This window comes from Sphaerodactylus townsendi, linkage group LG13 (assembly GCF_021028975.2).
Source record: "Sphaerodactylus townsendi isolate TG3544 linkage group LG13, MPM_Stown_v2.3, whole genome shotgun sequence".
Classification (NCBI taxonomy): Eukaryota; Metazoa; Chordata; class Lepidosauria; order Squamata; family Sphaerodactylidae; genus Sphaerodactylus; species Sphaerodactylus townsendi.
Window position 1 is genome coordinate 55598027 of NC_059437.1, and position 14113 is coordinate 55612139.

The 14113-nt window shown below is 44.8% G+C and overlaps 1 protein-coding gene across 3 annotated transcripts in view; it reads right to left on the minus strand.

Annotated features, from left to right (window-relative positions):
* Window positions 1-259: 259 nt before the first annotated feature.
* The window catches only part of NAA25 (N-alpha-acetyltransferase 25, NatB auxiliary subunit), a 36042-nt gene continuing 22188 nt past the window's right edge, over window positions 260-14113 (minus strand). The window contains exons 14-25 of one of the 3 annotated variants that reach the window (XM_048514402.1): window positions 13829-14009; window positions 11619-11718; window positions 10810-10961; window positions 10194-10319; window positions 9284-9530; window positions 8943-9066; window positions 7950-8015; window positions 6181-6278; window positions 5946-6053; window positions 5633-5779; window positions 3224-3385; window positions 260-1595 (exon numbers count right to left, since the gene is read on the minus strand). In XM_048514402.1, the coding sequence (XP_048370359.1) occupies window positions 3263-3385; window positions 5633-5779; window positions 5946-6053; window positions 6181-6278; window positions 7950-8015; window positions 8943-9066; window positions 9284-9530; window positions 10194-10319; window positions 10810-10961; window positions 11619-11718; window positions 13829-14009 (1472 nt within the window). In that variant the 3' untranslated portion in view covers window positions 260-1595; window positions 3224-3262. Of the gene's footprint in view, window positions 3386-5632; window positions 5780-5945; window positions 6054-6180; window positions 6279-7949; window positions 8016-8942; window positions 9067-9283; window positions 9531-10193; window positions 10320-10809; window positions 10962-11618; window positions 11719-13828; window positions 14010-14113 lie in introns of all 3 variants that reach the window. The other 2 variants (XM_048514404.1, XM_048514401.1) reach the window with 2 other exon arrangements.

A 14113-nucleotide genomic window follows, 5' to 3' on the forward strand; every position in this document is an offset into this window, starting at 1 on the left:
TGCTGTGTATCACTGTTATTTTCTGCACATGTACATGCACACAGCTATGCACTGGGCCTCTTTTCCAAGGGTTTTTGGCAACTCTAAACTTTGGCATCTTGCCCTGTTAACATGGCCAATAGAATTAAACATCTGGGGTCCGATCAGGTGTACCCTCCCTGTTTTTGTTACCTCTGCAACCAACTTTTCTAAATGTTCAAATAAGTCACAGACAAGAGAGAAACATCTCATACATTCATGATGAGCAAAAGTCGAAAGGTAAAGAAACTGACTTTTTAATATAAATTATAAACCCATCCAGTTTAAAGCAGATCACTAGCAGTTTTGTCACTTAATTATGTCAGAGGCAAAGTGATACACAACCTTCCACAGTCATAAATTAAAGAGAGCAATCAAGGAAGTGAAAATGTTCAAAGGTGGTTTCTGCAGATAGCAGAAAACCCCCTTTTTATTTAGGTTAAAAGAAAACCCCTTCCCCAAAAAATCATGATTAAACATAACGATTGCAAAATATAAATGCAAAATTTAAGCAGGTCAAAGCTACTAAGGAAGATATAAGAGCCCCACCCTCCAATGGGCAACACAGTTAAAGTGATATAGTTTTGCTTCACGTAAAGGGGAGGCAGCTGAATGAAAACACACCTCACCTTTACCCCATGAAGATACACCCAACAAAACAGGCTTAAATCAAAGAATTTGGTTGCAAAAGACAGCTGCAGAAGGATCCTGGCTCATGATCCCAACAGTATATAAAATTAATTTCTCTCAGTCTGTAAACAGTAGTTTTGGTAGCTCACTTCTATATGCACATACCAGTTAACCCACAAATAAACGGGATAAACAGCAGCACGAAATTAAATCCAGAAGGGTGTGTGTGCCTTGACGAAGGAAAGAACCACGGGGTTAAGAAGAACTCATTTCACAGCTCACCAAGATCTAAACTCTTGGGTTGCAGAGTTTACTCCCTGTAATGGACAGAAATGCTAGGAATGCTTAGGTTGGAATCAGATGTTGCCTCTCTTATGTAACTGAAGACAGAGTGTGGGGTATACACCTAACCTACACAAGAAGACAGCAGCATCCTTTTCTCCAGATTGGGTATTGAATTTTTTGTGTGAAGGCCATTTCAGAATTCAGTTTCAAAACATCAAATACAAAAGGCAGCTCCAGGGTTTGGCATTCTAAAAGCCCTACATTTGTAAATTAAAAGGAGGAGAAAAAAATAAGGTGGGGGTGCTGGATTTCCTCACAAATTGGTCTCAGGCCTGGTTCAGAGGGAAGCTGCTAGCTGAAAGACACTTCAGAGCCCATGAGCCACCACACATAATTCTCACACAATTCCAACGGAGAAAGACATTCCCGGCACAAACAGTCAATACCACCACAACTCTTGTTTGATCTCCGGCAGTGCAATCCGAAGAAGGGGTCGTTGTGGTTTTATCTTTCAGTGAGTGAGTATAATATGGCAATATTCTGACGAGAATACCTTCAGATGGTGCTTTTATAAATCACAACTGGTCTTGAAGGCCGGGTCTAGGTTGGTGTCATTGGATGGTGAACTGACATGTTGGTTTCAATTCCGAGGCATATCAATCCTGGGAACAAATTACATCAAACTATTTATTACAGACTTGCACAACATTTTCCTAGACTCCTTCTCAGCACCTGGATATGTAGCCCTGGGAGCAGCAGCTGCTTTCCCCCTGGGACAGAAAGACAGTCACTCAAAAGGGGGAAGTTATCTCCAAAGAATCTACAGGATCTATCAGTCCCTGTCAGCTGCCTGGAAGAACGAAGAATCAATGCAGATTAAAGGTGACCCCCACCCCCGCATATGGGGCTGATAAAGGGTGAAGATTCCAACCTTAAGACCCCCTGCTGATAAAAAGGAAAGGCATACATAGTTGTACAGTTGTGCTTTGCAACCGTCTTGCCACAGGCAGCAGAGGCTCCAGAATCCTACGCGGGCAATGTTGAGTGCGTTACAGAACAAGAGATTGGGGGTGGGGGTGGGGGGAGAGTGCTGGTATTATTTTTTAAAGTTACACCTGTTATTTTTCTTTTGTTCTGAAAAAAAAAACCCCAACAGGTTTAGTGGTACCAGACACCATAAAACAGCCCCAGCACCAGGATAATCAAAACTGGCTAGCTACAAAAATAAGTGAAGAGCAGCATCCTTTGCTAGAAGCTGGTGCTGCGGCCGCTGGAAGATGGACAGGCTGGTTTTCATCTGAAAGTTCTTTATATTACCTTCAAAAATTTGGAGCACCTATGAAAATATGCAACACTCCACCCCAGCCACCCAAGAATGAGCCGTTTACTTGTGTTCCCCACACTTCTTGTCTGAAGTTTATCTTGCGTGCATCTTCCCGAAAAGTGGTCAGGATCTAGTCCAGAATTATGAGGAAGCACTACGCAAATGATGCACCTTGTCTCCTTCACCATACTATTTGAAACTGCCCAAGGACAGAGAGCAATAACACTTGGGTTTCTGTTCATCCAAAGCTTAAGAAACTGAGCTTTCACCCTGACTGATGAACACCTTTTGCAACTCTCACTTCATCTTTAGTAACCTGTATATTTATACAGCCTTCTCCAACATTGTTCTTTTCTCCCGACAAGAGTGGAAAAGGAGACTCAGTGGTCTTAAAAACTGAAACTTGCTTAGGTAGCACTTTCACCCAACAACAGTCTTTAGGGTGGCCGTATGAACAGACTGACAGTCAGACGGACAGCTCCACAACCAAAGCAGGTGCTGTAGTGGAAAGAGACACCCAGGGAGTTTCACAGCTGAACAGAGACCCTGCAGACTTCTGCTTCTTCTAAGGCAAAAAACCAACATGCAAAACTATAAACACTGCCGTGTAATGGAAAAATACAAACTCCTTTGAAATATGCTTTACACTGGATTTTCTATTGCTGCTTCTAAAGACGTCAAGCACCCCAAGAGTTTCTGGAGAATGCTCCCCCCACACCAAGGTAAATGAAACAGGTCAGGGTTGTTTTTTTTTGTTACAATAGGCTTATGAACATGTATAAAAAGTGGTCTAACCCTGGCTGAGGAGGGTCCCTGCTTCTGGTTTTATGTACAATAATTTAATCAGCTTGAATATATCTTTTTAATACATAAAAAAAACTATTTTACGACCAAAGTCCTTCATGCATTTATGAGGAAGTTCCAGATTTTAACTTCAAAGGTATGGCAGCAGATGTCAATTCTTGCCTGGCGCTGGCCGGCCTCTGGAGTCCAAGATGCGTGTCCTCAAACTTTCAGGTTTCTGATACTGTCAAGTCTTTTTTTCAGCAGTTCGCCAATTTCTTGAATCGAATGCTGGTAACTGTTCTGGACCTTCACTAGCGCAGTCTTTGTAAACTTTTTTTCTTCCTGCAAAAAAGTTACGTACAAATCAGGCAAGTCACATAGAAAGCTGCTTTCATTTAGCCATCCTTGCACATATCTTCAAGTACCACAGGCACATGTTGCAGAATTAAATAACCCTGACCTCTCGGCTTCTAAGGAGAGATGGTAGAAAATCATGTTGCCTTGCTCCAGCCAACCCCATCATGTAGGACCCAAGCTTAGGTCACCAGAGATCTTTATTAATATCCCAGATCAGGCTGAACCTCAGCCCAATAACTGCATCCTCACACCAAAGGATGCAATTTAGCACTTGAAGCCAGCGAAGGTGGGTTTATTGTACATCTTGTTTTTCTCATGCAGCTGACAAACCTGCTGCCTGGTGTTTGAGCGGTGTATCCCCCCCTGTATCTGCGGGGTGAGTTTCCATAATAAAAACTTGAGCTTTGGCTCAGCCTTAAACAGCTGCAGCATGCTTTATCACTGTTTCCTCAAACTATACTGTCTGGCCTATGGGAGTGGGAAAACCCCTAGGATTCCAAGCTCATGCTTATGCCCAGGTGGCAGGAAATGAAAAGGTTAGGGAGATTTTTCTCACTTGCTTTCAGTCCCACCCACCCCCACGCAAACAGTGCTTTGGGGGGGGGGGGGAAACCTGTCCATCTGTGAGCAAGAATAAAACTCTCTGCCTCTCCTGAACTGTTCACTGTGGTGATGTCACTGGCTTAAGACATCTCTGAAATCTAGAACTTCTTCAATTAGAGGCAAAGGTCACCTGGTCAGCCAGAATAGATGTGTCAGAAGCTAGAACTTCCCAACTTTCCGGACAGTGTATCCACACTGGGGCTGCACTAATCTGTGGTCATTCTGATCCTGGATGAGCTAACTCCAGAAAAACACTCGCCCAAAACAGGGAAGTACAACAAACTGATTTATAGCATGAATGACAAGTCTAAACGCATTAATAGTATTATAAATACATTCTTATACATGAATGGAATAGCACTGGAATCAAGTTCATTCATAAATCCCACAGATAGACCATTCTGATCCGGCCCGGTGGTGATGGTGCAGAGGGACTGCTCTCAGCAGCTTGGTCTTTGGGGTCCCAGAAGGGGTCCCATCTTGCCCCCAACGTTCTTTAACGTCTACCTGAAACCACTGGGTAAGGTCATCTAGAGAGGTGGGCTGCAGATGACACTCAGCTGTATCTTGCACTTCATGACACCAAAGCTCTAGAACTCTCTCCCCAGGGAGAAGAGGCTGCTGCTGTGCTTTGCCAGTGGGTGAAGGTTTTTTTATTCCACTTGGCATCCCCTCAATGATCCCTCTTTCCTAACCAATCGTTTTATGCTTTCTATGCATTTTAGTCTGTTTTTCAAACCTTTGTCTCGTAAATAGAGCACATTTCCTGTCCACTGTATGTCTTTCCATATGCTCCTTGCTGTATGAAAAAAGAGGGGGACGAAAGCAAGCAGCTCCTGTGCCGTCAGAAAACAGGAACCGAGAGAGCAAGAGGTATTTTACTGGTTTTAGCTCCCACAGCTTTCAGGCCCAGTTTTGGCAGGAGAGACATGTGATGGAAAACATACACAAATAATCTCAGTTGTTCACCTTCCTTAGTAGCCCTGCAGAGATGGGTGGGTGTATGTGTGATAGAAACATCCCCCCCCCCCCCCAAACAAATGGACCAAAACTAACATTTATGCTTTGTTTGATACCCTCTTGTGGCTGCCCCTTGAAAGGCATCATGTAAATATCTTTGTTTACACATATAGGTGTAAAAGCCAATTCTCAAACATCTGGTCACAGACATAAAGGAGCAAATCTTAGGATGTGGTTGGGCAAAAAAGAACCAGCTGGATTCACACTAACTGGAAACACCAAGGAGAAAGGCTGTTTCAGATTTTTCAACCCCACCTCACAGTCGTCTTGACTGCATGTTACATTTGCTTCATAAAAAAATGGCTGCCTTCATTTCAGAAGGTGGAGGAGAGTGAAGCACCAGCAAATTTTGCTAGGGGGAGGACAAAACCTTCCCGGACATCAGCCTCATGAAGATGCTAGCTCGACAGCCTATCATGAAGATGGTAGCTCGACAGCCTATCATGAAGATGCTAGCTGCAGCAGCAGCAGAAGGCCATTGCTTTCACATCCTGCATGTGAGTTCCCAAAGGCACCTGGTCGGTCACTGCGATTAGCAGAGTGCTGGACTAGATGGACTCTGGTCTGATCCAGCAGGCTAGTTCTTATGACATACACAGATTTTCTTACCGGTGACAAGAAAGTGTCTTCTATGGACAGCTCTTCAAGTTTAAGTGCAGTTAGAGTAACTTCAAGCCCTTTGATGTAGTCAATCACATTGGAAGTGAGTGTCTGAAGACCAGAAACATAGTCCTGGAAGCTGGAGAATACTGGGGGCTGCCATAAGGAGAGAAAAGCATAATTTTAAAAGGGGGACATTTCCCCACTGCCTTTTTCCTTTGCTGGAAGGCTGATGTGTTTGTTTGCTGCTCCCAGAGCACAAATATTTATATTGCAGACTCCCACCCTCTTGCATGTGCACAAGGAGGAAAAGACGGCCTACCAGGGCAGCACTTTCTTTCTTCTTCTTTTTCTTCTTCTGCAAGTTTGACCTGCAAGGTCGGAGGACGGCATCAGAGTAACTACACACCCACAGGACAATGGAGATTGTCTGGAAGGATGAGAAAAAGCGGGATGTGGGATGGAATGAGTGCTTTAGGGTGAGTAACTGGGCTGCAGCCACCAGCCATCCCTGCTCTTTTGTGGCTTTGCTGAAGAAAAGAGGCCTGTGTACTCACCTCAAGGAAGAAGACAAGGTTTTCTAAGATATTTGGATGGACCATGAAGCTCCCTTCTCTGACTTCCAATAAGTCCCCTTTGCATGTACTGAACAGATCTTAAAAACAGAGAAGTATTTTTTTACCATTTTTAAAGTTTTTATTGAAAAATCACCAATGTATGGAAAACACAAATAAATAGCAATTCAACAATACAGGAAGAATAATTAAACACAACAACAATCAGTGTTCTATACATGCACATACAAATGTACAACATAATGCTGCAGTTTGGTTTCCAGGTCTCAACTTGATCCCGGAAGATGAATACCTTCAGATTTAAATGTGTTTCCCTGTGTTTCCACTCCCATTGCGCTGGGCGTGAAGTTCTGTCTTATCATATTTACAATGTGTTCCTTTCTGTATTCCTTTCTGTCAAATGCATTGCTGGATTTTCTGTTTTCTGCGTTCCTTTTAAGTTAGCTACATTTTTAAATGTATGTACTGTAGAAGAACCCACTTAAACTGAACAAATTTAAACAGCTTCCTTTCCTTGAGAAATTTAAAAAAGAGAACAGGTAGAAGCTGTGCACTTCTAAACTAGTCTGGGGCAATCTGCAATGTGCCTACTCAGATCCAAGACTCAGCGGGCATCTTCTATTTATCTGGAGTATCTAGAGAGGACCAAATGGACCTATGGGTATATACACAGCCCAACACACACCTTAAAATCAGAAGAGGGGTGGAAATATTTACTGTAATCATTTCCTCAAGCTGACTATGACAAAGGTAGATTTACAACTATTTTAAAAAGAAACCAACAAGAGCTTGCCTGAGCAAAAATCAACCCCAGGCAAACAGGCTTCTGGGGTTTCTTAGTTTAGAAAGGATCTGCTAGGTTTATAAAAGTAGTGAAGGCATATAGAAAATAAAAGGAGAAAACTGCCCTCCCCCCAGTACTAGAACTGGTGTTACCCAACGACTGATTGGCAGTAGCGATTTAGCACACACATACCCCCCACTTCTTCTCACAATATAGATTATTTACAGAATTAGGTCTCCTTGTGGACATGGCTGAGATGTCTTCTAGCCTTGCCTGAGCTGGGATGCTGCTGCAGCTGTTGCCTAAGCAAAAAGCTGGTGAGGGCTAAAACAGCATATCTATAGTGCCAAAAGCAGGTGCGAGCCTACTCTGTTGTAGATTTGCCAGGTCCCTCTTGACAGTCAGTGGGAGTTTTTGGGAGACAGGCATAGGAGACAGCAAATCCCCACTGGAATTGCACTGGGGGGATGATCTAGTACTTGCCCCAAAACTCTGTGGTTTTCTGGCACGTCCTCATTGTACCAGTAGGAAGAATTAGCAGGCAACTGTCTGCCACTGGTGGACACCTCGGAACCCTAGTCAGCTGCATGAGTTCATGTACATGATGTTCGTGTTTTATGTATCATGAGTGTCTCTTTCCATGTTTACAGGAAATTCACCATTGAATACTAGCCATATCCCTCTGTCTGTTGGATAACATGCAATATCTGGCAAAGGCTACTGCTTGCATGGCCATAAGCCAGTGGACTTTCCAGAGGCCTTAGCCACTATGGCAAATGGAGTAATGAACTTGATGGATTCTGTGTCTGATCCCGGTAGATTTTCCTTATGTTCTAAGGTTGCTGTGTAAAAAAACTTTTTTCCTTGAGGCTATAAACAGTTCATACTGCAGCCTAACCTAGTTGGAACCTAACTGTGTGTAGGCAGGCTGGTAACATTTGCTGATTCATTTTCAAGGCCAATTTACCTGTCAGCTGTTGAAGTAACAATTTAAAGCTGTTCCCTATTCTCTCTTGAATTACTGTTGAATCTTCTGTAAATAAAGAAATCCAATCACTTATTTCGATATGCAATCATAGAACTTAAAATCACACATGCACAAATCAACAGTAATTTAGAATAACAACAAAGTGCAATAAAGGATTACCACAATCAAGTCATGAATATCTGAAGTACAGAAAATGTTGTCTTTATTAAGAAGCAGCCACAGCTGCTGTGACACAAAAAATGTAGCCACGGATGCAGAGCAACCATTGGGACTTCCTATGTTACTGGCTTTTGAGGTCACGGCTTCCGTTTGCAAAAAGGTCTAGTCCTCTTCGTTACAAAAATAAGCCAGAAAAATGGGCAGAACGACCTTTAGCCTGATGGCAAGTTCATTAGTTTTTTTGTATTTTAAGCTGACATCACGAATTTCTCAGAATATGATTTTTTTTTTCAGCGTAAGTGTTGTTCGTGGGGTTCCCAAACCTTTTTGAGTCTGTAGGCACCTTTGGAATTCTGACACAAGCGGTAGGAACAACTACAAAACGACTGCTGCAGGGAGTGGAGCCAACCATACAAATGCCAGGGAGTGAGGGGATGCATAACTCTAACAGCAACCTTCCAACATTTCAGGCACAAGTTCTGTTTAAACAGGATGCCTTTTAAAATGAACACACACAGCAACACATTGAAGATCCTTGTGTTGAGGGGACAGCTATTGATGAGACAACTATTTGGAACTCTGCACACCCGAGCAGATTTCCAACAACCAATCAGAAGCCCTGCTGGGAAAAGTCCCACCCCGGCCCTGCTCACTATCGAAAAGCACATGTCGGGCACCAGGAAACGCGTTGGTGAGTGCTTTGGGCACCATGTTGGGGACCCTTGGGTTCTGCAGAAACTTTCTGTGACCGAACAGCACCTGTAAGAAGGTCCACCCTCAGCCCACCCTGCCTTCTTTTCCCCAGGGACTTACCTAAGCCATTGGTATCTAGTTCATAGATTTCACTAACAAGATGAAACAAGCTCGTTTGACACTGGCAACTTCCACTGCTGAAAAAGCTGGCCATTCGCGAAGGAGGAGGGCCGAGGACTGGATACTGAGCAAAAACAAAGAGGGAGGGTGGGTGGGCGTTAAATAGCACAGCTCTCTTCTAAGGGAGACAGAAGCAATGTTTTCGGCTGGGCAGAAATGTGACACAGCAACATTCTAATCAGACCGCTGAGCTGAATGTCAGGAGATGAATCTCACTTCTGTGTCTACTGCTACAATTCAAGAGGTTTAATACATTTGGGGACTCCTTTGCACAGCACTACCTGAATCTTCTGCTCCAAAAACTGCTTCCCAGATTTCACTGCCGCGTCTAGCTGCTGCAGGAGATCCCGGACCGTGTCAATCTTGGAGGAAACGCCATTCTCTGTGGTCTTTTCAGAGTTCTTTGGGTGTGGAGCGCTGTGCCCAAGAGCCGGTAGTCCACTTATCAGCCTTAAAGTCAAAGACCGGATCTGCAACCAAATGGTCTCTTCCTCCAGTGACAGTTTTCTGTGTTCTTCAGAAATGCTCCTGCGGGAGAACAAGGATTCAGATTCAAAAGCACACTGCAAAATGCCAAGGCTGTTGGTACGCCTTCTTCCGTCAAAGTGGGAGGGGGCAACATCAAATCTATGGCAGCAATTTGCAGTGGTGGCGAACCTTTGGCACTCCAGATGTTATGGACTAAAATTCCCATCAGCCCTTGCCAGCATGGGCATCTGGAGTGCCAAAGGTTCGCCACCACGGGACTAGGGTGTGTTGTCTCTTCCACACAAGTGTGAGGGGGCACAGAGTCTGTCTCAATCATTGCTTGTATTACAAGCAGCGATAAATTGTTGTTTTAACTGCTGACAATTAAAAATGCTTACTGGCAAGAAGCTCTTTACTCCAATGCCCAGCATTTCCCAGCACAAAAGGTGTCTGACTTGTGTCCACGTGAATGAAGGCATAACACCATCACTAGCAGAAATGACTTGAGAGTTTGTGCACACATAGGCAGGCACACTATGTATTGGGAAATAAGAGGATTTCCCCATGGCATCTGCCGACCCTTAGAAAAAGATTCAGAAAACTATCTCACATTTGAGAGAGTGGAGTCTGGCCCATAAACACCCCCACCCACCCACTAAAGCAAGTTTAATGTAGTTCATGATATTTTTTTCCCCCCAGTGTCAGTGGGCCCTTTGTGTTTACCTGTCTTTTGGGTCCCAACTGAATAAGACAGTGAGGTCTCTGTTATCCCGCAGGTCTTTCCAAGGAATGTCATCCTCTTCTGGACTTAGACTCATGGACTTTATACTTTCTTCCAAACTCACTGATCTAATCCATGGGAAGAAAAACAAAACTACTGAGTTGGGAGTTTTAGAAAGACCTTAAGAAAGCAGTCTCTTTCAACTCACAGAAATGGTTAATCGCAGGGAAAAAGACAGAACTTCTCTTCCACATTTCTCTTCCACATTTGAAGCACAAGTATACTGGCATGGAAGGCAACAGGCAGAAGTGGTCCGAATTCTTGACAACACAGTGAAGCACATCTGAACTGACCTCGCCTGAAACTACTACTGCACCCTATGTAAACGTAACCCACATTATGGCTAGAAAAACAATATCCTATAACCCCATTCACATGTGGAGGGCCTCTGACCTAGAGAACTCAGCAGTCAATATAGCTGGGAACTGTGTCTCAGCACTGTAGGTAGCTGTTAGCAGCTGCTGCCCTCATATCCACACATTCCTCCCAGCTGCAACACCCTCTAGCCTGCTGGACTCCCAGGATGCCCCACGGCAAGAAAGGCCCTTCCATACTCACATATTTGCTTCAAGTAAGAGGTCCAATAACATCCGCTCTATGCGGACTTGTGCAAAGTGAAGCGAGGAGTTTAGCCTGTTCCTGAAAGCAATGAATTCTGGTATCTTCTCAAATGCACCATATTTGTAAGCTTGAATAATGTATTCTGAGGTCTAGAAAAAACACACACAGTGGTCTCTGAATTACATGCAACAGAAGAGGAGCTGCTGATTGCTAGCACAGATGCTACCGTGTTTCCCCGAAAATAAGACAGTGTCTTATATAAATTTTTGCTCCCAAACATGCGCTATGTCTTATTTTCAGGGGATGTCTTATTTTTCTGTGTTCTGTTCGTTGGGCATGCTTCCAAACAAAAACTTTGCTATGTCTTACTTTCAGGGGATGCCTTATATTTAGCACTTCAGCAAAACCTCTAGTACGTCTTATTTTCAGGGGATGTCTTATATTCGGGGAAACAGGGTAATAAGGACCAGCGCTGAAAGGCTCCTCCCTCCTTGCATCATCTGAGTTTTATCCCAGAAACTGAGCATGCTCCTGCCTGCGGAGGAAGTGGGAAGAGTAACCCAGTCTGGGGCAATTATGATGCAGCCACAAAGCAGGATAAGCTGCTGTAAGGGGTAGGCCATTGGAAGAAAGCAAGGCCAGAATTACAATCACATGGACAAGACAGGAATTGCTTCTGTCAGTGGATACTCTGGTTTCTGGTAATGATTGGCCTAGTGCAAGCTAGGGCCTGTCTGTAAGAACCAGAGTCTCTGTCCTCACAGTTTACAATCTACATATGATGAAAGAGACAGTCTGCCACTTACATCTTTCTGGTTGGAGTGAAAAAACCTGAGCGCAAAGTTGCAGGATTGCGATGCAGCAATATAGTTACCGAGAGCTGCGGCATAGCGCGTCAGCAAATAACTGAAATGCAAAAGTAAAAATCAGAATGGCAGAAGTTCTGTCTCTTAACAACTCTGCTACATTGAGCTTCATTAGCTCCCCCCAACTTTCCCCCACCCTTTCTGAGATGACAAAGTACATGGCTAATGTCCCTCTTCTTCCCTCACCCGTAAGAGATGTGAAGCTAGGGTGTGAACTGGGAATGATGTGGGTTGAGATGTCTAAATCACCATCGTTAATCTGATTGGGAATGTTTTAATTGTATATTTATTGACACTGCTTTTACTGTATTTTAAACATGTGTATTAGCCACCCTCAGCCCGGCTTCGATTGGGGAGGGCAGGGTATTAAATCAAATTAATAATAGTAATAATAATAATTAAAAGTGACAAAGTACAGGGGGGGAGGGGGAAGGATCTGAATAGGGCTTCACCCAGCAAAGATCCATAAACCTTCCCAGAACCACTAGGTCAGTGGTGGCGAACCTATGGCACGAGTGCCAGAGGTGGCACTCAGAGCCCTCTCTGTAGGCACGTGCGCGCACATCTAGGCTGGCCTGGGCCGCTGGACTTGATGCGCATGCACCTCAGCAAGCAAGGAGGACTCGGCTGGCGGGCCTGGTGCCTGTGCTCCAGGTGGCTGCTGCCCGGGGGTGGGGCAAAGGTGGAAGAGATGCTAGAGAGGCACAGAGCGGCACATGTAGGACTTGCTGGAGGCTATAGCAGGCTGGCCCCTGCTCAAGGGGGTTATTCAGGTTAAATTGCCGCATTGGCACTTTGCAATAAATAAGTGGGTTTTGGGTTGCAGTTTGGGCACTCGGTCTCGAAAAGGTTCGCCATCACTGCACTAGGTCTACTATCCCTTTCCCAAAGGGGCTCTCCCCCAAAAATCAGTTTCATATTTGGATATGTAAAGTATAAGGGACCCTGACCTGGGTACCCCAGGATCTTTTCAGATCTTGAAAGCTAACAGGGTTAATCCTAGTTAGTATTTAGCACAAGATGTGGGTTTTGACCTTTAAGGCTTTGCGCGGCCTGGGACCCTCGTACCTTCGGGACCGCATCACCCCATATGTCCCAATTCGGCCCCTGCGTTCTGCAGAGGCCAACTTACTGGTGGTCCCCGGCCCCGCTATGATGCGGCTGGCCTCCACGCGGGCCAGGACGTTTACGGCACTGCCCCCGGCCTGGTGGAACACCCTTTCTCCAGCTGTCCGGGCCCTGCGGGACCTAGGTGAGTTCCGCAGGGCCTGTAAGACTGTGTTGTTCCACCGGGCCTTTGGAGCGCCCAGCTGCTGATACGGTGCCCCCTCACTGCTCTGTGCCTGGGGCAGTTACATCAGGGGCCCCTCATGGGGGTAGGTTTTAAACTGGGGTCGGACGCCTCTTGTTGTTATTATGTATTATGGTTCTTCGCTGTTTTTATGAGTTTTAAGCTATTTTATGGGATGGAGCTTATGTATTTATATTTGTATGACTGCTCCTATTGATGTTCAGATAATGTTGTTCACCGCCCGGAGCCCTTCGGGGATCGGGCGGTATATAAATTTAAGAAATAAATAAATAAAATAAATAAATATTTGGATGGAAACCACCAAGGAAGTGCAGGGTTGCTACACAGAGGCAAGCAGTGGCAAACCACTTCTGAACATGTCTTGCCTTGAAAACTCTACAGAGTTGCCCTAAGTTGGCTGTTACTCAACAGCACTCTCTACCACCAAAGCTAAGGGAACTGTATCATGGCTTAGAAATAGCCAAACGATACACGGTAAGATACTCTAATTCAGAATGTGTGTACCCATCCTACAAAACCCACACCTGACATGGGATCTGGGTAACATAAGATACATGAAATTCATTCATATGTAGACTCTTCCGCTCAAGCCTCCTCCCCCAAGTTTCCAGCCTCACAGAAAAAGGTGCGTAATTTTGTTTAAGCGATCTTAAGTTCATAAAGTACTAATCTCAGTAGCTAGCCTCAAAAGCAGCTTAAAGGGTTTTGCACTTATGTAATCCATCTCAGTAGGGTTAAAGAAAAAAAAAAGACGAAGGAGCGAGAAATGCAAGATCTGAAAGAAGTCCCAGGGCTTAGGGATGAAGCCAATAGATTATTCTACGTACACACTACCCACCCAATGGTGTCGTGCTGTATGTGCTTTGCGTCGAGGCTGGAGTAGAGCTCCACAACTGGTTCGAACGCCCCGAGCATGCAGTAGATTCGGATGAGCAGCAATTTGAACTGAGCGTTCGAGGGACTGTGAGTCAGCCCTTCTTCTAACAAAGTCAAGCACTGCCAGGCAGCGGGCTCTTCACCTGGTAAAGAACACCATACTCAAGACTTCTGTAAAAACAGAGCATCCATTCCAGAAGAGGATGGACAAGACAACCCCAGCAGGGCTGGAAGGGCCTCCCCCTCC